Source organism: Phoenix dactylifera, chromosome 7 (genome assembly GCF_051530095.1).
Source record: "Phoenix dactylifera cultivar Ajwa chromosome 7, Ajwa_hap1_PhDact_Kaust_v1.1, whole genome shotgun sequence".
Lineage (NCBI taxonomy): Eukaryota > Viridiplantae > Streptophyta > Magnoliopsida > Arecales > Arecaceae > Phoenix > Phoenix dactylifera.
Window position 1 is genome coordinate 30596652 of NC_143196.1, and position 25059 is coordinate 30621710.

Consider the following 25059-nt stretch of genomic DNA (forward strand, 5'->3'; position numbering starts at 1 on the left):
TGGTTCTGGTTTAACGCATTATAATTTGAATAAATTATAAAAACCCCTCGGAACTTTATATTTATACTTACAACCAATAAATTATAAAATTAATATTTCCATTCTATTAAATTAACAACATTAGTAAAATCATTTATTTTATAAAAAAATAAAATTATTTTAAATAAAAGAGGATACATTTTTTTTATATTCTTAGATGGCTTTTATATCACTTAAAATTATTTTCGGTCTTATTTAGGGTTAACATTTTTGACTAATATTTGGTTAAGTTATGAATCAAAATATTGAATAAAAATCAACTTCGGTAAGTATATATTTTTCAATTATTGAATATAAATATAATTTATCTCTGGTCTCAAAAGAATTTTTATAATTTTGGTGTCCAAAGAAACTATGGATTAGATAGCTTTGCACATGGCTCATCACTTCTTGATTATCTATGGACCACCTTCGATCACTGCCTATAAAATATTATCTTGATGGATGCATCTACACTTGTTAATATAGAAGCGACAAATTTTGTTTTATCAAAAAAAACAAGCATGTAAAAATTTGTACTGAATTTGAGCTAAACCAAGCATGTAGCTTGTCAAGGCATGAAGAATTATTTTATTTGAGTTCATACAGAGCATCGGTGTTCCACGTAAGTTTGCTATAAATTTATGTATATCTTGATAATAAGTTCACACAAACTTGATTATAATTTTTGTTATATTTTAAGTTTTGACATGAGAAAGTATGGTGGCTATGATTTTTTCGTCTTTTAGAGCCTATTTGGGTGATTAGACCAAAATCCTATGAAATTTGTAGGTTGGACCGATACAACAAGCAAAATCATGAGATTACAGGCTTGGCTAGTCTATATTCATAAATATTTAGAAGGTGGCATTAGAGTAGGCTAGCCTGACTCGCATAAGGAGAAAAAAAAAAGTTTGCTATATAAAATCCGTGCCAAGTCACTCTAAAACCACACCTACTTATTTATGAATATAGAGTTTTTGCTGGTTGTATTAGCCCAACCGATGAATCTAATAAAAGCTTCAACTCAAGCATTCAATATAGGCTCTTAAGTGGCTCTTTTCAAAGTTTAGGATGATAATGCACGGTTTTGTTTTGAAAATCTGATTGCATTTTTTTTTCCAAAAGAAACTTGATTTTTTTTAATAACTCAAAAGAAAGAGATTTCATTGGTTTAAAGTTTGTGAACTCTTATGTATAACCTAATATGTTTCTATTCTTATTTTCTTTCTAAGTGACTGAGAATAGCAGCACACATCTATTGTCTTTCTTCCCCATAAAACATTGTTCTAATAAGGTATCTCTTCTCCAATAATCAATCATGTGGGGAATGATTAAATTCCCGTATGACAACTAATAGTCGTGAGGTATTTGCTTCAAGTAATGATAGTTGAGTTGGTCATGTAGTAAGAACTTAAAATAGATGGCTGCAGTACTTTTTTTTTTTTTTTTTTTTTTTGCTTTGAAAAAGGGGGAAAGGGGAGGGAAGAAAGGACAAGCCCACTCCCGCGTAGCAGCCCCCACTAGGCCCTCACCCTGCCAGGAGAATGTTCGATGCGAGCAGAAATGACTTTGTGTTGGGCATCTCGGCCGGTTTTACTCACACCCTCCCCATCCGTGGGCCCGGCTCGTTACTCCTGTGGGCTCCGGTATAGTTACCCTCCGTATGAGTACGTCACATCTGGCACCACCAAGGCTACCAACCAACCAATAGCGCTTATTGACCCCGTGTCCCAGCGTGGACCATCCGATCTCCGAATTTAATCGACGCCCGCACATTTCGAACTTGAAATCATTTGGTTAGAAGCAAACACCCCATTTGAACTGAGCTACCACCTTGGTGGCTGCTGCAGTACTTTTGAGGTGCTTTTTTGCACTTATTAAATAACTTGATGAAATACTCTCTCAAATTTGATAAATATTTTGTGTTGTCTATTTCATAAAGAGCATTACATTGATAGAAATAATGAAGGCATATTTACTCATAAAGATAAGTTTTTATAAAGATCAATAGAAATACTGTGGATAGTTTGTACCACACTACACAAGTAAATATAGTTAATATAGAGGTATACACTCGAGAGCTTTGCATGCACATTCATTATGCATTTTGGTTGACAAATGAAGTAGAATAGATACGAAACAAGATTATATAATTCTAAACTAGATTGTATGAAAAGGGACTTTGGGTTTATTTCATTATTATGGTAGGTTTCGTCACAGGCTAAAAATGTGGTGTCCATCATAGGTTAGAAATGTGGAACTATAATGTGCAGATTCCGCCATAGGCTGAAAATGTGATACTTTGGCAGATCTTTTTCATAGGCTAAAAATGTGGAACTATAATGTTGAAGCCCCGCATGATGTAATAATATTTAGTGCCCTAGACAGTGGGCGAGATAAAAGATACGGATGCATAGCTCCATATGATGAAGGTTTCAATGACGCCAAGAGACGCCTTTAAACCGTTATAACAGCCGCCGTTTGGTTAGACCATCGGCCCATCCCCGACCGCACCTGCTGAGCCGGAACAATCCAGCCTGTAGCTCGTCTCCTCGCCCATCTGTTTGGTCTCTCTTTCTCCCCCACCATAAACCCCACACGCCCGTCTCTTACCCACAGGATAAGGATATAAGTCCCGCCTTCCGCCCCTCCCCTCTCCCCCACCTCTCTCGCTCGACGCATAGAGGAAGAGAGCGAGGAATCTCTCCTTCTCTTTCTCCTGACTCCCAGTCCTCTCTCGCTCGAAGCATCGAAGGAGAGCGAGGAGGGCAGCGGCCATCTCTCCACCCTTTTCGGGGCTAAAAGGTGCTCTTTTTCCACCTATTCGACCTGTATATTCGTGCCAATAATCATGTTATTGAGCTGTCTGCATTCCTTTTTGATGCGACTGAGATGTCCACTTTCATTTCTGTCTGCTGGGTTTTCGTTAGATTTTTCCCAATTTGGAGTTTTGATTTGTCTGTTTACGAAATACTGTAGAAAAACATCTTCTTTGCTTGTTTTTTTTTTTAATTTTAATCTATTTATGGGGAGGGGTTTTCATCTTATGGTGATAATTCTGGGTAAAAGATGGGAAATGACTGGTTGTAGAGAGTGTTTGTTTTATGGAAATTGAAGCATTTCAGTTCTTCTTCGAGGTCTCAAATGTAACTGTGAGAAGGAATTATGCATATAAAAGAATCTGGCGAAGTTTGTACTCGTAGTAGTGAAAATATGATGTTTAGATGTGAGAAGAAGACTCTGATGTTCCAGAGATATACAAGGAACATTGGGTTATTATTTTTTTGTAAGTGTTTGATGTGGTGAAAGGTTTATAGAAATATTAAAAAGTGCTCAGTGGAGAATATTAACTCCAAGAAGGAGGTATCTTCTGGTTTTTTGAGGAGTGATTGGACGGTTTGCTTAGAAGTTAATTTTGTCAAGTGGGTTTTCCTTTTATTCTTTGCATTGTTAAAGGATCCTGGAAATTTGATCCGAAAAGTTGGAAGGGCACTGCTGATAGCAGGTATCTGTTTTTTCCAATTGGTTAAAAAAGTTGATATTTTCTATGTGAAACAAGCACCGTGTACAGCTTCTATATGCTAGTTATTTTGATATAATTTTGAAGCACGGTGATGATTTTGGAAAGGCTTATGGGAAGTAAATGTGAAGGGTCACAAAATATAGATTCCCATATCTAGCTGCAGACGTTTTACACTTGGCAGAAAATTAGTTAGTGTGTTGCATCATCAAAAGGTGTTTGGAATTTGAGCTTGCACATGATGTTGATATAAATATACTCATTCATCTCCAATGGCATTTTTCCCCCAGTTATGTTGATACTGTTCGTGTATCTTCTTTTTCACAGATAACCTGCTACTTGATCTTATGATCTAGTCATGGACTTCTAGAAACTTATTGCTCTGCACAGGCAGGTTATTGCGGATCTGATTTCCTTATTGAGATATAAGAACCCAACACTTACAATCTTGCTAGACTTCACCATGTCATGACGACATTTTCTATCATATCATGACCAAGGGTCGATGCATTGGGTATGACTGATGCGTCAACCTGGCAATGGCTCGGTATGCACTCGTGCTTGATGAGCTGTGCCAGTTCTTATTGTGCACTGACATGGTAGCATACCAAGTATAGGAATGCAGCTTGTATTTTGTCAGATCCATATGTCGATAAGGCCTTGGCATGATATATATCATGTTTGCCATGTTGTCCATGCTTCCGATACTTAGATTTATCCTAGTGATGCTGCAAGATCATCATAGCATTAAACATTAATTGTATATACTCTGTGTGTAATGTCCAGTAGGAAACAAAGGTTTTTTCATACCTGCAAATTTCTTTTTTTTTTTTTAACAACTACGAGAGATTTTTGTTATTTATTTGTAATCACATGGTCTTTTTTATCCTATTGTCATAATAAGATATTCTTAGCTGGGAGATGCTAGTTTCACTATTTTCTTCAATTTCTCCAAACCTTTTACACTTAATGAAGTGGTTCTTTCACTGTTTATTCTACAATGGTTCTTTTGGAATTTACTGTTCTCCATCTTTAGTAATGAGTATTAGAGTTTGCAGGTGATTATCCTGAGCTTGTGGTGTTCTGTCACAGTTATGTTCCATAAGGTTGTGAGCACTTTTGTAGCGCATGGGTTTAGAAGACTATCTCCAGGATAACAATGCTCATGAAATCACAGATATGTTCCTACATGAACCTCTGTGGTAGAGCAGCACATGTACTGTATCTGTCACCTATCTGAAGATGGTTAGGTTCAGAGCATAGCATGAGCATTCAGAAACTTGAACTATTTAGGTTTGTTATTTTTGTACAAAAACATTACCCATGATGCTCTCCTTTTCAAAATTGATTCAACCTTGCAGGTAGCACTTTTTTAATCAATGCTTCATGCTTTCAACATGTGTATTAATCTTAGCTCTAACCTAGCATCTGAACAGGACAAGTTTCAACATGTGTATCAATGCTTCTTTTATGGAATGTAGGTTGGGGCATAGTAAGTGATAATCTGCTTCACTAATTGAAAACATGTGTAATAATACTTGAGCTGAAGCATGGGTACCTTCACTGTGACTTTAGGGTAGTATAAATGCCTAATTCTGGTTCATAAAGTTTCATATTTGTTTAGATACATTTGTAAAGAGGTTCTAGTACCATAAAAGTTTGTATTTTTGTGGAAAATACTTAGAGGTATTAATAATGATTACATATAATTAAAAAATAAATTGTTGGATTAACTGCCATGTTAAATAAATATTAGGTCTTGGTAGGGTGGGATGTCATTGCATAACTCATTAATTTGTAATTGTTACACTTCAGCCTTTAATATATATCGCTCATGGGACCAGAGTTAAAGCCATCTAAAGATAATCTGCAAAACTGGTCATCTGGTCCCCTTATATAATTTGATCCCAATGCTCCAAGTTTTTTCAACTTTCTCTTGTTTTGTCTTTATTAATTATACTATACACCAATAAATGGACCTGTATTACCACCATATGCAGTACATTCTCTAATTCAATAGTTATTCATCAAAAGCTCTAAAGGATGAGTCATCCCAATTATGCCTACAGACTACATTCTACATAAATTATTTCAATTGATACCAATTGAACATTAACTAGTATCGGGTTTAAGGGCTTCATACTGCAATATGTATATGCGAATGAAAGATAAATGGAACCCATTTATTGTTCAGATTTAGGACCTTGATCAAGACCTTTTTACATGATGAATCAACAGAGAGTTACAAAATTATAGAGGTCTCCGGACTTTGATTAATGGCGTATGGTCTTATCTGATGATTACTGATCAAAATATTTATTTAGAAGTACCAATAGGACTGATTTGGTTAATCTATATTTACAGCTCAATCACGTTGGGTGTAATCTGCTAACAAACTCTACCTGCTGTAGGGCAAGAAAGGAATTGGAACCGCTAGTTGCTGACTGATATTTTAATTCAGAGACTGCATTCAACATGATACCTGTAATTAATTGCTCTGTGGGCAATATCACTCTGCTTCCTGGAACTACTTGTGGCCTTAGCAAGGAGATCCAATCAACAAGATGCCATGTTTCTGGAAAATATTTAAGGCCAACACCATTGTCTCAGGGGTTTCTATTTACAAAAACATCATTAAGGCTGTTTCGGAGATACTATAGTGGCTATGTTTCAAAGCATGGTTCAAGAGTCCGAATCTTTGCAGCTGCTGGGACTGATGTAACAATAGAGGAGCCAGATCCTGCTGTTTCAGATGAAGTTGCTGATGAAACTTCAGAAACTGCAGCTAGTTCAGCTGAAACAACTGAGCATGCCCCAGCAAACCCCGCTGTTCCTTCCACTGCCAAAAGCAAACGCCCTAGTCCTGTAAGGAAAAGTGAGATGCCACCTGTGAAGGATGAGGAACTAGTGCCAGGTGCTTCCTTTAAAGGGAAAGTAAGGTCAATTCAACCATTTGGTGCTTTCATTGACTTTGGAGCCTTTACAAATGGACTGGTACATGTCTCCAGGATGAGTGATGAATATGTCAAGGATGTGGCCTCTTTTGTGTCTGTTGGACAAGAAGTGACAGTGAGGATTGTGGAAGCAAATAAGGAAAGTGGGAGGATCTCTCTGACAATGCGTGATACTGATGAACCCAGGAAGAAACAGCAGACAAGAGAAACTCCTGCTGATGGAAGTAATAACAAGCCAAGAGCTGTCAGAAAAAATGCTGCAAGGTCGAATCAGAAGCATGATGCGGTGCAAAAGATTTCTAAGTTTGTTAAGGGACAAAATTTAGATGGCACTGTGAAAAATGTAACCAGATCAGGAGCTTTTGTTTCACTTCCAGAAGGGGAGGAAGGATTTCTCCCGATCTCTGAGGAATCTGAAGGGTTTGGTGGCATTTTGGGAAACTCCTCTCTGCAGGTTGGTCAAGAAGTTAAGGTACGGGTGTTGCGCATTACAAGAGGGCGGGTGACTTTAACAATGAAAAAAAAAGAAGATGTTGAAAAGCTAAACTTGCAACTAAATCAGGGGGTGGTGCATGTAGCAACAAACCCATTTGAGCTGGCTTTTCGTAAGAACAAGGAGATTGCTGCATTTTTGGATGAGCAGGATAGAGCACAGAAATCTTCTGAAAACTTAAGCATGTCAAAAACTTTGGAACAAGCAGGAGGATATGATGAAAATGTAGCCAGTTCTGACACTCTTGAAGTTGATGGCTTAATGGCAAGCAGTGATGAGAACCACGTTGTTGGTCCCTCTGATTTAAGCGAGGAGCTGGAGGATGAGAAAGGCACTGTTGAAGAGCTGCAAGAACAAGCTTCTGTTGAAGCTTACATTCCTACTGATTTGGAGAGCAAGGATGAGGAACCTGCAAGCGCTCAGGCTCAGAATGCTGAGACTGTTCCTGAAACTGTGCAAGAAGATGGGGAGAGCTCTAAAACCTCAATCGAGCCCTCTTCTGATTCTGTTTTAGATGAGGCCTCTATACCAGATGATGTGAAGGATTCCAGTGCTGCAAATGTCACTGCAGAGGAACAAAACCTAAGGTCAAAAGCTTCAAGTTTGGAGGGAGGTGAATCTTCTGCAGATGGCTCCTCTGAAAACTTGCTAACTAGTGAATCTTCCATAATTTCTGAAGGCAAGGAAGAAAGTGCTGATATTAAAACTGTAAAGAAAAGTGAAGGAATTCCGGTTTCAGAAAGTGGAGTAGCAATGGAGGCCTCTGTAACTGATGAAGCTAGGGAAGCTGATGTCACAACTGGAACTGTCGTGGAAGATGAGACTGATGGTAAAACTTTGAGTGCAGAAGAAAATGAATGCTCTGTAGATTCTGCAGGAAGCGAGAAATCATCTGCGATAAAGGATTCCAGCATCCATGTGGAGTCATCTGGAGAAATTGGTAACCAGAAGTTATCTTCAGAAGGTGTGGTTCCTGATGAAGTTGTTACTAATCAATCAGATGATACTTTAACTGATGAGAAAGTGGAGAAAGTAACACTGATGCCAGTTGAAAATGAAGGGGCCTTTGCTGAATTAAAAGAAGCAAATGCAGAGGCTTCTGAAATCTTAAATGGGCAAACTACTAATGCAGATCAAGGAAGTGATTTCAAAGGTCAGTAGTTATCTTCATTGGTCACTTCTTTAACCAAAAGGCAGGCTTCCTGAGTAAGTTTCTCAAAATTAACATTACTTCATATGTTTTATCCGGACGATGAAAATGCATCTCATTGGCTGCAGTACGGGAGCAGTGGACAGATATTATAATATTTGTCCAACACACTAATTAGTATAAACAGTACTGCATCTGTCAAAAGCATCAAGGTAAAACAAAACAGCCATAGAACAATAGAAGATTAACTTTGGACATTGAAGAATTTTGTGACTTAGATCAGGTTCACTTTTTAGCCAAGTCAATTAATTGCTTTGTAAAGTTAAAATTAATAATATAACAGAAAAAAAGAAATTGTAGGCAATCTCCCCCCTCACATTTTATTTTTTAGAATCTACTGTGGAATACCTAATGTGTATCTGTCGTTCACATCTTTATGTACCGGTACTATAAATTTGATATTATCGTGTACATGTGGTGACATTTGGAAAATGGTGGACACTGAATCTGTATCAACTTTGACACCCTGAAGCTGAAACTATACCAGCATCAACCTTGTCCTATGCTTTTCTTCACGGCAGCATGTTGTGCTTTACCATGTTCTCGTATGTTTACGATGTAATAAACTGCTGAAATTACATGACCATTTTTTTATGCTTGAAATACTCATTGAAAATCTTACCTAGTCATCAACTTTGTCATGTATTCTAATATTAAATCCATCACCAAGAATCCATGTCACACTCCTCAAATTTTTTACAGCATGTGACTGATTTCTTATCTTGATTGACAAAGGATTTTTTCCTCTCCGAGTCTCATGCATCATTAGCTATACCTGCAGTGCCTCTGGTATTATTTGCATTATAATATTAAGCGGAAATTTCGGGCAAATTGATTAATGCTAATAGAATCTTGGTGACAAATCTGTCCTTTGATCTGATGATATTTGTGTGGCTTGCAGTTGGTGCGCAAAATGCAACAAGTATTTCTGCAGCTCTTGTAAAGCAATTACGTGAAGAAACCGGAGCAGGCATGATGGACTGCAAGAAGGCTCTTGCAGAAACTGGGGGCGATATTGTGAAAGCCCAAGAGTTTCTCCGGAAGAAAGGTTTAGCAAGTGCTGAGAAAAAGGCCAGCAGAGCCACTGCAGAAGGAAGAATTGGGTCTTATATCCATGACAACAGAATTGGAGTCCTTATTGAGGTGAACTGTGAAACAGATTTCGTTTCTCGAGGTGAAATTTTCAAGGAGTTAGTTGATGACCTTGCTATGCAAGTAGCTGCTTGTCCTCAAGTACGCTACTTGGTTATTGAAGATGTTCCAGAAGAAATTGTGAACAAGGAGAGGGAGATAGAAATGCAAAAGGAAGACCTTTTGACAAAACCAGAGCATATCAGGTCAAAAATTGTAGATGGCCGAATAAGAAAGAGACTTGAAGAATTTTCATTGCTTGAGCAACCTTATATTAAGAATGATAAGATTATAGTTAAGGATTGGGTGAAGCAAACCATTGCCACAATTGGGGAAAATATCAAAGTAAGAAGGTTTGTTCGCTACAATCTTGGAGAAGGTTTGGAAAAGAAGAGCCAGGACTTTGCTACTGAAGTGGCTGCCCAAACCGCGGCAAAACCATCACCTGCATCCCCAAAGGATCAACCATCTGAAGCCAAGGAAGCTGTCGAGAAGTAAGCGCATCCCTCCCCCCCCCCCCCTCTCCGCATCCCCTTCTTCCTCATGCACAGGTTCACTTCCATAGCATGCAGAGCAAGTTGCTGGTCTTTCTGGATCAATAACTTCTATGAACTGATAATTTCTATGAACTTTCAAAAGATACAAGTTCAAGACTATAATAGTATGCAATACATTGGAGTGTGAAAACCCTTATGTATCTGATGAAGCAGTTGAATCTTCTAATCAAAGTGTCGATCATAGATAATAAGTTGCTTCGTTAGTTCAGGGTTAAAAGAAACTCGAAAGGAAAAAGGTGCAAACCTGTTCATTATTGTATCTGGTCTAATGCTAAGATGTCTTTGGCTATCTGTTGTAGATAATTATTTGGAATTTTAGTGAGAGTAGATCTTCCTGTTTAGCATTTCTACTGATCCTAGAAACTTCACATTTGCAGGCCTCCAACAGTTGCTGTGTCAGCTGCCCTGGTCAAGCAACTTAGGGAGGAAACAGGTGCTGGCATGATGGACTGTAAGAAAGCTCTCACAGAAACTGGTGGAAACCTTGAGAAGGCTCAGGAGTACCTTAGGAAGAAGGGTCTATCATCTGCTGACAAGAAATCTTCCAGACTAGCTGCAGAAGGTCTGATCTCTTCCTACATCCATGATTCTCGGATTGGAACGCTGATCGAGGTCAACTGTGAGACTGATTTCGTTGGTCGGAATGAAAAGTTCAAGCAGTTGGCTGATGACCTTGCAATGCAAGTTGTTGCATGTCCACAGGTTGAGTTTGTCTCCATAGAGGACATCCCAGAAAGTATCGTACAGAAGGAGAAAGAAATAGAAATGCAGAGGGAGGACCTGAAGTCAAAGCCTGAGCATATAAAGGAGAAGATAGTGGAAGGAAGGATTGGGAAGAGGCTGGGGGAACTTGTTCTCTTGGAGCAGCCCTTTATCAAAGATGACAGTGTGATGGTGAAGGATCTGGTGAAACAGACGGTCGCTGCCCTTGGAGAGAACATCAGAGTTAGGAGATTTGCTCGCTACACTCTTGGGGAGAGCGAGGATTGAAAGGTGTGAAAGGTAATGGTGATGCATTTTTCATGGGCCTTTCACATGAAGAGTTGAAAGATGGTGCCAGAAGGGTTGTATGCTTCACGTAAGAGTAAGGTTGTGGCATTCAGTTGTATTTATTTAATTGTATCATCTGTTGGTCATCCAGAATACATTTTTGACATCCGACATATGGAATCAAGGGATCAGTAGTGCAATTTGATCCTATTTCTGTTCTCTCTATCATGTGTTCTTCATTTTTTTTTCTTTTTTCTTTTTTTTTTCTTCTTCTGCTGCTGATCTGCAGGTATGTTCAAATACGAAGAGAAACAAGTTTATTTGGGGTGGTAACCTGCGTCAGCATGGAACATGGTTTCTTGGTGGAAATTGAAGTGCTGTTACGTTCTATGCCGAAGACATGCAGATCAGTTTCACCGTAAAATTTTGATTCTGGGACTTTGTATGCCAACTACCAAGTTAGGATGGCTATTCAAACACACCCTCCCAAGAATGTCTTATATCTCAAATAAATTTAGATCGAAGAATCTGTTATTATTGGCACTTACCAGGATGATGAAGGGTAATTCGAATGTGCCTGTGGCATTACATCTAAACTAATAGAGCACTACAGTTGAAGCCAACTAAATTGGCCGTTTAGTTAGTTGAACAGGGGAGGGATATTAGTATTAAAAAGTTTAGGAGCGTATCACCGTTGTACTACATAGACTACCGGACATTCACAAGGGCTTGGGGAAAGAAAACGGCGGGGGTAATTTTCCTGTCAACACTTGCCTTCAAAGAATCTAAACTGGATCTTTGGTGCTGTATATTTCTTTTTACATTCCCCAGTTAAGAATACAAGGTTGTTGTCGTCCACCAACTGGCATTTAAATCTTCTTCTTTTGTCATCTCCCCCTGCCTTGTGGAATGTTGTGTGTTTCTTAATTCTGGCTGGGTTCTTGCTCTTTTTCTGCTCTTTGATTGCTGGTTATTGCTGTGTATATGTTGATGCCGTATGACTAATTAAAAATTGTCCTTTGCCATCAATGTTTAGGCCTGAAGGGTGACTCCCAGATGGTAGTTGGATGGCTGCTTCTAGCATAGGAAACATTATAGAGATTATTATCACAACATGGATGTTGGATGCCCTATTCTAGCATAGGATATCATTTATTTTTTTTTTGATGTCTTTTGCATAGAAAAGGACAAAAAAAAATGATGTCCTATTCTATATAATGTTGGCTTGTACTCTTATTTGTGCCAAATAGAGGCCAATTTGATGGTTTGGAAAAATCACTTCTCACAACCTCTTTGTGAGCCGGTAAATAATGATAATAATGCAGTTCTATTCTAAAAGGACGTAAATATGATTACTTCGTTTGCAGCTTTTCCAGCATAAGAAAAAAAAAACTTCTAGAGAAAAATAATGACATATGCCCTAAAAAATTACTCATGTTACATTGGGATATTAGGAAATTAGGGTTTGTGAAAAATGACCTTATGTCATTTTTTAACCTATGAAATATAAATGGGCAAAGATGAAATTTTAGCAAGTTTTTATGTTTCTTTTTTCTCCATTTTCTGAAGTTTCTCCATGAGTCTAAATGACTTGAAGAACAACTTTCCTGATGGATGGTCCTATTTTTTTATAATGAAAAGATGAAAAATTTGCGAAGCCATAAAATTTGTTAAGCAGTTTCTAACAATTGACTGAAAATAAAAGAGAGGGCATCCTCCAATCAACTTGATTCACAGTCTAGCAAATGAGCATTTTTAGATAAAAAATGTGTAACGGGATTCTGCTTTCCCATTACATGAAAGATGGCACAACTCTTGAAACTTTTTCAAAACAGTTTTGTATCTTCAATAATTACTCAAATAGCAAAGAACTTTTTTAGCAATGATGGTAAAATTTATTGATTATAATTATCTCTCCAGTTTCTTTGATCCTTCAAGTCAGATAATTTTGATAGGACTGGACATAGCACATAAATTTGCATAATCAATGATGCATAATTTTGAAAGCGTTGTTGAGCTTTGCATAGTTTGAAGAAATAGCTATTTCTCCGAAGAGTTGCACCTGGTTGTTTTCATGTTGATTGCTGCTATTACTTTATGCCATTGCAAGGAAAGGAATTCCTTAATTTTTTTTTTCCTCCTGAACCTGTGGCCTTCAAAGGATCTCAATTTTTAAATGAATGGTCCCCTTTCTGCAATCACAAAGACCTACTTGGAGTCATTAAAATGTGGGCAAAAATCAAACAAATGAATCAATTCTTTACTTCTGCTGCTGATTAACCTTCTAAACTTTTTCAGCAGAGAAAGTTGGAGTTGGTGAAGTTGAAAATTCCTATTTTCAGGTACTGAAGTGGAGGAAGCTATCTGAAAGCAGCAAAGTTTGTATCAACAAAAAAAAAAAAAAACAGCGAAGTGGAAAAGCCTTCTCTCTATCTCAATCTCTGGCTTTTTTTCTTTTTTTTGTGCAACTGTTGTTAGTTGTGGCTTCTTTCTTCACTACTTTCTCTCGATCTGTTTGCCTTGTGCTTATTTCATCTTTTTGTCTCTTGCCCTCCTCCCCTTCTACTGTACATTTTAACCATTACCAAATTAGATGGCCAAGCCACCCTTTTCCAAAAATAATAATACTAATAATAAATCACTAAAAGAGAAATATACAATCGAATTGGTGTTAATTTTATGTTACTTTCTTCTAGAAACCTGATTACTTTCCCTTTCGGGAGGTGAAAAAAAAAGGTCGGGTTCTCTCCCATCCTCGGACATCCAGAGCCAGTTCTCCTCCTCTCTATAGAGAGGTACGCCACCTTCCCCTCTTCTCCCAGCTCCTCTTCTTTCACGAGTCCTTGTCCTCATTTCTCCCCGCCGTTTTGGAACTCCGAGGGTTTTCTTGTTTATTTTTACTAGGCTCTAGGGTTTTTGTTCTTCTTGCTCTCTCTCTCATAGCTGGTTCTTTTTGCTGCGTTCTTTAGGGTCTCAGGTTTGTGGCTTAGGCTTCCCCTGCTCGATCTTTCATATGCGTGTATATCTATTGCATCTAATTGAGTTGAATGGTTACATTTGAATTCTCCATTGCATGGCTTTGGCAGCAAGTGAAGCAAGTTCTTGGTCGGTCAGCCACATTCTGTAATTGTTCATAAATTCGCATGGTTCGGTATATTATATGTATGGGGATAATTACAAATCCACCAGAATTGCAGGGTATATTTTAGTTGAAGATAACCATTGTTTTTATGTTCTATAGATGGTTTGGGATTTATGTATCTAATTGTAGTGTAATTCTGCTCTTGTTTACTAGTACTGTTCATGTCATCTCGGGGCAATGGGTTAATGAACAATGCTTTGTTGTGCTATATGCGTAATTGTAGTAGCAGCACAGGCAAATTCTTGCTATTAGTACAGCATTGCACTAGCGTTAACAGCACATTCTTGCTGTGTGGCCATCCAAACAGGCTGATCAAGGGAAGGAAAAAGAGATACTATCATGCTCCTGTTTATGTGTAAATTCTTTTTTTGGTCAATACTTATATACAAATAAATTCTGTAATACTTATGTATAAATAAATTCTTTGGTATACGATATTTTCCCTGATTGATGTGGCGGATTTTTGGTCTAGATGTGACATACAAAGGCAATTTGATTCAATGGCTGATTGGAGGAATAACAACAGTAAACGGTCCTATTATCAGGAAGACAATGTATACAACTGGGGAAGCAAAAGAAGAAATCTCAGTTATGATAGAGACCCTAATGTTTCTGGACCAGAAGATACTGTCTACCGATACTTGTGTCCAGCAAGAAAGATAGGAGGTATCATAGGAATCGGCGGCGAGACTGTGAACCGACTGAGGGCTGAAACTCTAGCCAAGATTAGGATCGGAAATAATGTACCAGGTTGTGAGGAGCGAGTCATAACTATCTGTAGCTCAAGCTCAGAAACTAATGCCTTTGGAGATACTGATGATTATATTTGTCCTGCACAAGATGCACTATTCAGGGTGCATGACAAGCTTGCAGCATGTGAGGTGCAGCGTGATGAAGACAAAGAAATGGGTGGACCACAAGTAACTGCCCGTCTACTTGTACCATCTGATCAAATTGGATGTGTAATTGGGAAAGGTGGTCGGACTATTCAAGGCATCTGTACTGAAACTGGTGCTCAGATTCGCATCTTGAGGGATGAACATCTTCCTTCATGTGCCATTAGGGGTGATGGGCTTCTCCAGGTATTGTAGTTTGTTCATTATCAATCTACTTTTGCTTCGTAGGATGATATATTATGATACTTCCAGAATTGTTCATAATGAATCATTTGTATACAAAAGCTTTTGATGGTTTTCCTGTGCTTGCATCTTAGTGATTTGTAAGTAGTGTATCTGATGTTGCACTTCAGACAGTCTTGGTATTACAACCACAGATGGCAGCTAACATGCCTTATCCCTTGATCCATGTCCAATGCAAATATTTATTCTTCTTGTAGTTGCATATAATTGGATGTGCATAGTTCTGCTATCCCTGTTCACATGACTGTCACTGCTCTCTATTTGTCATGTCTTGCATTGAATATCTTATCGTGTATAACCTATTGGTTATCAGATTACTGCTGAAGCCCCAGCTGTGAAGAAGGCATTGTTTCAGGTCTCATTTTGTCTTCATGACAATCCATCTCAGTTGCAGCACCTGTTTTTTCCCAACATATCTCATTCTTGCCAACCAGGTGGTCCATATCGTGGTCCAAATGTAGGTGATGCAGCAAGTGAACGGCCAAGAACTTACCCTTCAAGGGATGGAACTTCTGCAAGGGAATTCGTGCTACACTTGTTGTGTCCGTCTGTCAACATTGGCCAGGTTATTGGCAAGGGTGGTGAAATTCTCAATCAGATCAGGCAGGATTCTGGAGCATATATCAAAGTAGATAGTTACTATGATGATGATGACTGCACCATATCAATTTCATCTAAAGAGGTGAGAGTCATGTATACTTGTGAAATTTCAGTATTGATCTCATAATTTTATCAAGGTTTATCCTCTTTTCATTTTCCTCTCTTCAGTTCTTTGAAGATCCAATTTCCCCAACTATCGATGCTGCAGTTCGCTTGCAGCCTGGCTGTAGTGAGAAGACTGAGCAAGAATCTGGCGAACTTTCATACACTACCCGCTTACTTGTATCAGCACGGCGAATCGGTTGTCTGATTGGTATTGGTGGATCTGCGATATCTGAGATGAAGAGAGCTACACAAGCAAATATCAGAATAATTAAGACGGACCTTCCCAAAGCTGCTTCTGATGACGAAGCAACAGTCCAGGTTGACATGGTTTTGGTTTATAACTATTATTGTGTATTATTATTTTAATATTTGTATTGCAAGTTTTCACCTTTTTTACGTAAGCAAAAGAGCATGAGTATTTTGTCGTCTTAATGTTTGTACAGATCAGTGGAGACAATAATGCTGTCAGACATGCTCTCATGCAAGTAACTGCACGGTTAAGGGCCAATTTATTTGGAAGGGAGGATGCTTTGTCTTCAATTCTGTCTTCCATGTACCAATCTATGCCAAGAGATTTACATGGTCATGGATGTTCTTATTCTACTGAATATTGTGCTTCAGGTGATGTGCCACCCTCTGAAAACTAAGAAGCCATGGGCCTTCTCAGGTAAAGTTTTTTATTAGTTGTCAGAAAGAATCCGGAGGCGTTATTTTGCTCTGAATCTGTAGTGACGTTCAAATTGTTAGAAAGTGGTGCAATCATTTCTAATCTTATCTTTTCATTTTATCAAATTTTATATGCAGTATAATGATTAACTCATTGGCTACTCCAACTAATCATTTTTGCTGTTAATCTGTCTAGGGTGGTTGTGGTTTTGGAACATATGATAGATCTTCATTCTGGCAGCACTGGTAAGGGTCTGTTAGATTGCTGAGAACCATTATTTTTGGGGTTATTTTATTTTGATAAACTTTGGTTTACCTAACTTCTGAAGCTAGCATCAAAGTGCTTAAATTTCTTAGTGCAAGAAGTCCTGCACTTGCGTAGTTATTTTTCTTTTGCATTGAGCTTTTGGATATTCACACTAATATCATCATGTTGGATATCTTATCAGAAGCCATGTTTTCTAAAATTTTAGATCCACGAAACTATAAAAGTTAGGTTATTTACCATCACAGGGAAATTCCTGTTATATTTGCTGATTTCAAGATTTTGCATTGGGGCCTGTTTCACAATTTTTTATGATTATCTTTTGATATATTTCTCAACCTGATCCTTGCTGTTCTTATTATGACAAATGCTTCTGTCTTTAATCATGTTTGTGGTTTTGCATCTTTGAGCTTTTGCACATGATAATGATCTGTTAGTTCAATTTGGTTTGTTTCATGTAAATTCTGAGGCTTGCTCGAACAGTTTACGCTGGTGTATAGATGACAGCAATTGGGTGTTACCATCCAGCTCAGTTCATGGACAATATTGTTGCTTTAAGCTTGCACTAGGTCTACAGACATGTAAATTTTGTGAGTATGCAGGACCATGTGATGATATTTTCATTTGCACCCTTTCTCAGTAATACAATGATTACATTGCAATGTTGTCAACTCTGCAGGTGAATTATGGTTTGAATTGAATTGAAATGTTGGTGAGTGTCGTGTATGGAGGGTCATTTTTGATACATGTTAAGGTTTGGCAAATTCTATCAGTTGCTCTGAGGTAAAATTAATATCAAGGCTCTTTTTGGGTGTAGTTCAGAGTTTTTGTATGTAGCACTAGCTGGCCTATTAGAACAAGCTTATGAACTTTGTATTGTCCCATTGTCCTGTTAATCTATTTTTCTATCATGATTTAGATTGATTTAAAAGTTAAAAGCTGACTTAAAGCCGGTCTATAAACTAGAGAGCAATTGCTACATTGGAATTTGGAAGTTCTTTAAGGGTCACAATTCAATATACGTATGTTGAAGACTAGTGAATGAAAGACCACCACATAAGTGATGAGACACATGATAGCTTCGATATCTTTGGAGGAACTCTGTGAGTCTGAAAGATGATGACTCTGAACTTCATGATGCTTTTTGAGATCAAAACATTTCTCTTGATTGCAATGCTGGAAGATCATTCCAACTGTTTGTGCGAAGAAATGGTGTCAGCCAGTTGATCACTTGTTTTTGTGTTGCAATTAAACGTGCTGCTGTACTGTTGCCTAGCTAAGTTAGCTTCACTTGTGGTGCACTATGATCTGTGGACAAGCTGCTTTCTGGTAGAAAATGCAGAAAGAGTGGATATGGAGATCTTTGCAGAGACTTTATGTGATGTTGACATCATGGTCAGGTCATTATTTCTAAAGATATTTTCTCATTGTTTGAGTGATGAATTTTGTCATTTCCTTTTCTAATCCAATATGAGAGAAAAAGATTTTTTTCAACCCGCTAAATTTGGATTTTTCAAAAAATAATAAAAAAACAAAGGTATTTTCAAAATAGGATTTTAAGTCTTCTTTTCTTTTATTAATTTTTCAAGAAAACCGATTACAATAATTTATTTATACTAGTAAGAGTATGGCTGTCCTTACAAAATTCAAGTTAAATTTTAGTTAAATTTTCTTTCAGTTGGACGAAGTTATAACTTTTCTTAAATACATATAGCTAGAAAAAATAACTATAAAAAAGCTAAAATTCTTTCGAAATTAACACTAGTCTTTTACATCAATTTTAGGTTCAGTTGCTTTGTTTATTTCTTCTTAAATCAAGAGATATTCTCGATTATTTTTTTCTTCTGAAAAGAAAGTTTTTACTTTAACTGGCTTGTTTTGAGATTCAAAAGTCACTGTATGTTCTTGATTGCCGTGCGTATCAAGTTCTTTAGCAATGGAAAAAATATTTTAGATTTTGAAAAATTATTAAATTTCAAGAAAAAAGATAGACATTGCACTTGAAGTTTGGTGCGCAGTTTGATTTCTCTAATATGATGGTTCTGGCTTTTAGACTTTGTCTATATCCATCTGAAGTGATCGTAATGGTCCATAGTGAGTTTGATTACCTTTTTAAATAATTCTCTCATTCTTGTGTTTTTAGGAAACTTTGCTAAATGAAGAATGAGTGTTACTTGTTGGTGTTATAAGCAATTTAACCATAAGGTATGGACGACGTCAAATAAGGTGTCTTGAATTGATTGGAGTGTATAAGCAATATTTGTGTAATTAATTAATGTATGAAAGTTTCACTGCATCTATGCCATAAATTATAAAATTCCAGACCTTTATTTGATAATTTTGTGGCATGGATCCTATTTACTACTGTAGGTTGGCACATAAATACTGTGTACATGGTGCAGATGCTACTAAGCTTGTAGGGTTGCACATGTGGCGTGATATGAGGAGTCAGGTGGGGCTTAAATTTTGAAAAATTGGGAGCATGAATACATTGGGGCAAAATGCACCTCCATGGTGCTCTTCAGAGTGAACCCAAAAATAGCGCCGAACTTGAAACATGGAACTGGCCCGTGTATCACTCAAAGCATCATGTGAGAAAAATGTGAATGTTAGAACATTTATGTTATCCTCATTTAAACTATTTTGAGCAAGTGAAAGTTGTAACATCCATTATCCTATGTACCATTTCTAGAATCATGGTTTGGAAGCTTGAATGGTTTAAGTAATATAGTAATAAATGATCTACAAAATATGTAGATGATTAAAACTTTGGTAGTTTTCTTCTACCACACATTAGGTTGGAGCATTATAGATTATTGCACATAGAAAAACTATAATTATCTATGTATTCTGAAGGCCTTTTTGAGACAAAAATCAAGTTGATAGATACAATGATCAAGTTGATTGATACAAATATCACAATCATTGCTTACATTAAAAGTGGTTGTCCCTTTTTATAAAACGATTATGACAAGCCCAGCTAAAAATGAAATGATTTTTTTCTTTTTGTGGATGAGAAAATGTACCAGCAAAAATGCATATAATATAAAAAGGGACAAAGCAGGCATGGTTGGAGGAACGTATGAACCAACCAACTATGAGTTTCCTTTGAAATCAAACAAACTTGGGGTGGACCAAAATCGCCTCGTGCATTGTAAAATTAATAATGAAACCCCTAGGCTTTTCATGTTGCACATGAAAATATTTGAATAAATTGATAATGAAACCTTTAGGCTTTTCATGTTGCACATGAAAATATTTGAATGAATACAAGGGGAACCTGCTGAGGCTGAGGAGAAGTAGCTCGTTGATTTAGGATAGAACAAGGAAAAGCTTAGATTGTAGAATCATATATATATATATATATATATATATATATATATATATATATATATATATATATATATATATATATATATAGGATCAAGTTCAAGTTACTCGTAATGTAACTTTTATAGAGTTATACTTTTTTAGAATTGAATGGTGAGGGTCCATATCGATAATCTGAGTTATTAGATGTGATTTATTTTTTATAAACTATTTATGTAGCAAAAATCATGTGATTTGAAGACTTCTAACTTATGCACCAAGTGGTTAAAATTTTTGGATACTTTAAATAATACATAACAATGTATGTTTTTTGACCATTTGATGCATAGGCTAGTAGTCTTCAATTGCATTATTTTTAGTGTAAGTAATTTAGAGATAGTAGATCACATTAAAGCTGATCATGGGCTAAAATTAGGCGTAGAAAATATTAAATTTTACATAGGCGTAGAAAATTAGGCGTAGAAAATATTAAATTTTACATAGGCCCAACCTGTAGCCTGATTAAACAACGAATGGAGTTTAGGCCCAAGGCTCAGCTCTTGATAAGCTCTAAATCACATTAAATGCCTTGGATCATTGATGTGGAATTCCATCATTCAATTCCAAAAAATACAATTCTATAAGAGTTGCATGAGGTGTAAGTTGATCCTGACCTGCACACACACATATATCTGTGTGTGTATTTATATATATGTATATTTGTATACATATTTATCTATATATATATATATGTATATATTTGTGAATTATGTAACTATTAGGACAAACTATATATGTAATACAAATTATTTATTTTCCTATTTGAGTAGATTTATTTACTATAATAGGAAAACTGTACAAATCATAATGCTCACAAAACCCACAATCTTAAAAAAAAATAGAGTATTATAATATTAAAAAGTAGCCGACATGGCAACATTATCCAAATTAGGGCCCGTCTATATGCACATCATCATGCAACTCATTTGAATCTGACAAGCATGATCATGACCATTTTATCTATTTGGATTAAAAATAGCAGTAATTGTATTATTTATTAGATGAGGCTATATGAGGTACCTTTTTATCACTTGATGTTTGTTCTTGTATAAGAGTCTATCAGAACAGCAATAATGTTGCATTTACACTATCCATGATCAGCCATTAGTATCTCATTGTCACCCTAAATAAAATAACAAAAAACACAAAATCAATAATTCAATATTTTTATTTAGTATAATGATTATAAAAAATAATTATAAAATATTGACCAAAAATATAGGTGATTGATAACCTATAGTAACTAATTAAGTATGCAAAAAGAAAAAAATAATTCTGGAAGAGTAAGAGTATTTTATCGAACTACTTACTGCCTCCAATTATTTGTTACATTCTCCGTTTCCTCCAACATTCCAAAAAATAATAGTAGTAATGCCACTTTATATATAATTAGACAAAAAGGAAGGAAATTGAATAAGAAAAACACGCACGATAGTTTTTTAAATTTAAGCAAGGTAGGTGATCATAACATTATTATGTTTGCACCATGCATAAAACATGGTATAGTTTTAATTCATATGAACAAATTCAATTTGCTTTCCTATCATATTATACCAAATGAGCCCATTTTTAAGCTTAACCAATATGACAAGGTCTATGATGGGGAGGGAATCAAACCATAGTCACAAGTTTGGTGTTAGTAAAAATTTGGCAAAAATTGATAAAAATAAAAATATTATTATAACATATATTTATACTCGTATACAATAACATATATATTGTATGATATAATATATACTTTACCTTAATTTAAATAATAGATTTTTTTTTTAGAAAAATAAAAGTGCAGGATAAACGTGTGAACTGTGGAAGGACGTGGGGGGAATTAAGATGAGAAGAACATAAGAAGAGTAAAACGGTGGAGAAGGCACGGGAAAAGTTTGTCTTCTACTAGAAAGAGTAGGAGAACAAGAAGCATTGTATACTTTTATATAACATTATATTTTAACTCCAACCATTCTCCCACCTGTTTCTCTATGACCGCATAGTGGGGTGGCTAGGACCCTTTCGAAAGCGTGTATTAGCTCAAATGAATAATCTAAAGATTCAAGATCTATTTGTGACCATCACCAATTTAATGATATATTTGCAACATATTAATGATACATTGATGAATTAGCAATATAACTATTTGGCTAGACTATGAACTACGAATAATTCACAAAGTTTTAAAATTTTGGTCAATTTTGTAGCTATGTACCAAACCATTAGGTTAAGTCATGTTGGCAAAAAAATAGTAACCTCTTTCTCACAAAGGGTACAAACAAAACTCTGAACTAGCAAAATCTTCTAAGAAAGTATTGCACAAAGATTGGACTTTGAATAGTTGATGTTGTTAAGGGACACAAGAAGCACCTAGTTATAGTTCATGGCACCGCATCATTTTGATTGGGCCAACCATGCAAGGTCGGAGATTTTGGGCTTGGTGGGCCTCAACGAGCTTAAAGTCTCTAGGCCGGTCCGATTCTGAGGAACTCGTCTGGCCCAATATAGGGAGGAGCCCATTAATATGCAGGGATCTCTCTATATAATGCCAACCAACGCTCTTCCATCCTCGCAGTGCAAACCCTAAACCCTAATGTCGCCTCCATGTCCCAACTCCACCCTCCTCCCCCCGGGGGGTTTCCCGTCTTGTACGTAGTTTTCCTCCCTTAATCCTTGTTTACTGTGGATGTCTTATGTTAAATATTAGCTTTTCTCCTTTTCTTCTTCCCTGGAATCCAGTTTTTCCCCCCTTCTTTTGGTGATTTGGGCATCATTCGGCATTGATATAAGCATCCATGTTTTTTTTTAAGCAACATCGATCGTGGTTTTAAATACTTTGAGTTTGTGATTTCAGTGAAAAGGAACGAATCCAACGCATTTCGTTTCTGTTTATCTCTTAGAAATCGTTTGATTCAAAGTTTTTTTTTTAAACTTTCTACTCGAAGACTTCAGGAATTAAAACGGGCTAATGGAGGAATTGGTCATGAATATTTTAGCATGGGATCAAGGCATTAAATCTTGCCCAACAACGCAAGTATGCTTTGTTTGTGGAATTTTCATGTCCTACCGTCAGAAAGAGGGGAAGTTGGTATGGTTTAAGTTCAGATTTGTGGTTAGAGTTGTGGCAGAAGTGTGCAATTAACTGATCTTTTGACCATTAGAAAAAAAAAGATTGGAACTTGGTGGTGTTTTTAACTCGAAGCTTGGACGCACTGCAAGTGATGAGAAAACAGACAGGGACATCAGCACTCCTATCTCCGGAGAGTGATGATTTGCTCTAATGGGAATCTCTCTGATGCACAAATTTGTTATTTCTCTCGATGCATCCCTTCCGATCTGCACTTTTTTTTTGGTGATATATATAGTTGTTTGCAGTCAGAATTCTATGGTTCCTTTTTCTTTTTTAAATTTTTAAATTTTAAGACTAGTCTGCTGGTGATGCAAAATATGCACGTATTATCGGATTCAAAACGACGACATTTTAAGATTGTCACTACCACTGAGGCAGACTCGTTTTTGTGGTATATTTATTCTAATTCATTGGGTTTTGAGTTTTGCGTGTTAATTGGTGAATAATGTAGCAGTCTATCTATCTATCTATTACCTGGAAATAAACATATTTGTATTCCTTTATAAAGTATTTATAGTTATTATGTTCTGTATTATTCTATTCTTAATTTTGTCATTACATACTGATAATTTTGGTCCTATGTTCTTTTTCTGCATGAAATTGTTGCATTTTTTTTTTCATTTTTTGATTATTAGATACAAAAAAATATACCTTATTTGAGATTAGGAAGTATCTTCTTATTTTTGTTTAGATATCCTATTTTTCCTGTTATATTCTGCTTTATCTAGTTATAATTTTACCTTTTGATGTATAATTTGATAATATCAAATTCCTATGGTGATCTTAAATATATTTTGAGACTTGAGCAATCACTTTGAAAAGAATTTAATCTGGGGCGGTCATTTTCTGTTTAACTCTTCTCTACGGACAATTTGCACTCCTTTGTGGTGGTTTGTTTTCTACATGATAGGCTCATTAGCCATGCACTCTATAAATTCCTAAGCATTATACTATGATCCTAACTATTTCATGTTGATTAATTTTGTACTATTCTGAGGTCAGCTAGCTTGCCTTTTTCATCTATTTTTATTGCTATGTTACTTTTTCATTTGTTTTTATTCAGATATTGATAGAAATATTTACTTTGATTTGATTATTTCGACCAAAGAATCATCCATGGCATATGTCACTGCATCAGCAATTGATATTTTTTTTTTCATTACTTCAAAATTCTTATGCATATTAAATGTCCTACCGAACTTGATGAGGCCATGTTTGTTTTCAGCTTTTCACTTTTTTTAATGATACGCTTGTAAACTTGAAATAGTTAATATGATCAGAGATACTTGTCTTTGAGATCAATCTGGATCTGCCAATGGGGCATATTGCACATATTACCAGATTCAAGAATTGTCACTGCCACAAAGGCAGTCTCCATCCATAGCCCATTTTGATTTATGATTGTATTTGTGTTGTATGGTTATGAATGAAATGAAATATATCTTCAAATGATATTAGTTGATTACATATTACCAGATTCAAGAATTGTCACTGCCACAAAGGCAGTCTCCATCCATAGCCCATTTTGATTTATGATTGTATTTGTGTTGTATGGTTATGAATGAAATGAAATATATCTTCAAATGATATTAGTTGATTAGAAGTTTTCTATTGTTTTGCTATCTATAAGTGGAGGCAAACCTTTATATAGGCTTCATTCATATTTCACAATATGCAGCTTATTAAAATTTAGTATATAGACTTTCCCCATCCTTTTGCAAGCTTGGTGTTAGAACGTTTTTGGCATTTCATATATGAACTTCATTTTTTTTCTTCTTTAGA

At 36.2% G+C, this 25059-nt stretch overlaps 2 protein-coding genes and 1 non-coding gene across 18 annotated transcripts; all 3 read left to right on the forward strand.

Annotated features, from left to right (window-relative positions):
• Nucleotides 1–2617: 2617 nt before the first annotated feature.
• Nucleotides 2618–11101, forward strand: EMB2726 (elongation factor Ts family protein). 4 transcript variants are annotated; one of them, XM_026803016.4, is made up of 5 exons: nucleotides 2639–2826; nucleotides 4600–4834; nucleotides 5953–8141; nucleotides 9100–9823; nucleotides 10264–11101. In XM_026803016.4, exons 3-5 carry the CDS (start codon nucleotides 6017–6019, stop codon nucleotides 10874–10876), a joined length of 3462 nt encoding a protein of 1153 aa, XP_026658817.3. In that variant the 5' UTR covers nucleotides 2639–2826; nucleotides 4600–4834; nucleotides 5953–6016; the 3' UTR covers nucleotides 10877–11101. The 4 variants fall into 4 exon arrangements, with proteins under 4 accessions (XP_008783732.3, XP_088557738.2, XP_026658817.3 ...); XM_088701613.2 differs by having other exon boundaries at nucleotides 2688–2826; nucleotides 4634–4834; XM_008785510.6 differs by lacking the exon at nucleotides 4600–4834 and having other exon boundaries at nucleotides 2618–2826.
• Nucleotides 11102–13445: 2344 nt separating this feature from the next.
• On the forward strand, nucleotides 13446–17782 carry LOC103702849 (KH domain-containing protein At4g18375). 13 transcript variants are annotated; one of them, XR_015967489.1, is made up of 8 exons: nucleotides 13446–13671; nucleotides 14491–15100; nucleotides 15471–15839; nucleotides 15926–16180; nucleotides 16306–16529; nucleotides 16725–16774; nucleotides 17231–17383; nucleotides 17473–17782. XR_015967489.1 is itself a non-coding variant. In XM_088701615.1 (6 exons), exons 1-5 carry the CDS (start codon nucleotides 14180–14182, stop codon nucleotides 16507–16509), a joined length of 1632 nt encoding a protein of 543 aa, XP_088557741.1. In that variant the 5' UTR covers nucleotides 14041–14179; the 3' UTR covers nucleotides 16510–16529; nucleotides 16725–16863. The 13 variants fall into 13 exon arrangements, 1 of the variants encoding a protein (XP_088557741.1); XR_015967491.1 differs by having other exon boundaries at nucleotides 17263–17383; nucleotides 17473–17731; XR_015967492.1 differs by having other exon boundaries at nucleotides 17277–17383; nucleotides 17473–17731.
• A 5576-nt stretch (nucleotides 17783–23358) lies between these two features.
• Nucleotides 23359–23449, forward strand: LOC113462617 (small nucleolar RNA R44/J54/Z268 family). The gene has a single exon (XR_003385378.3). It is a non-coding gene; the product is annotated as a small nucleolar RNA R44/J54/Z268 family (small nucleolar RNA).
• Nucleotides 23450–25059: the final 1610 nt, after the last annotated feature.

Excerpts from the sequence above, each read along its gene's own strand:
- LOC103702849 (XM_088701615.1), top strand. The coding sequence starts at position 14,180 with ATGTCATCTCGGGGCAATGGGTTAATGAACAATGCTTTGTTGTGCTAT. Across the intron at positions 14,374-14,490 it reads TATCATGCTCCTGTTTATGT|ATGTGACATACAAAGGCAAT; the intron begins GTAAATTCTTTT and ends TTTTTGGTCTAG. Across the intron at positions 15,840-15,925 it reads TATCAATTTCATCTAAAGAG|TTCTTTGAAGATCCAATTTC; the intron begins GTGAGAGTCATG and ends TCCTCTCTTCAG.
- EMB2726 (XM_008785510.6), top strand. The coding sequence starts at position 6,017 with ATGATACCTGTAATTAATTGCTCTGTGGGCAATATCACTCTGCTTCCT. Across the intron at positions 8,142-9,099 it reads TCAAGGAAGTGATTTCAAAG|TTGGTGCGCAAAATGCAACA; the intron begins GTCAGTAGTTAT and ends TGTGGCTTGCAG. Across the intron at positions 9,824-10,263 it reads GCCAAGGAAGCTGTCGAGAA|GCCTCCAACAGTTGCTGTGT; the intron begins GTAAGCGCATCC and ends TCACATTTGCAG.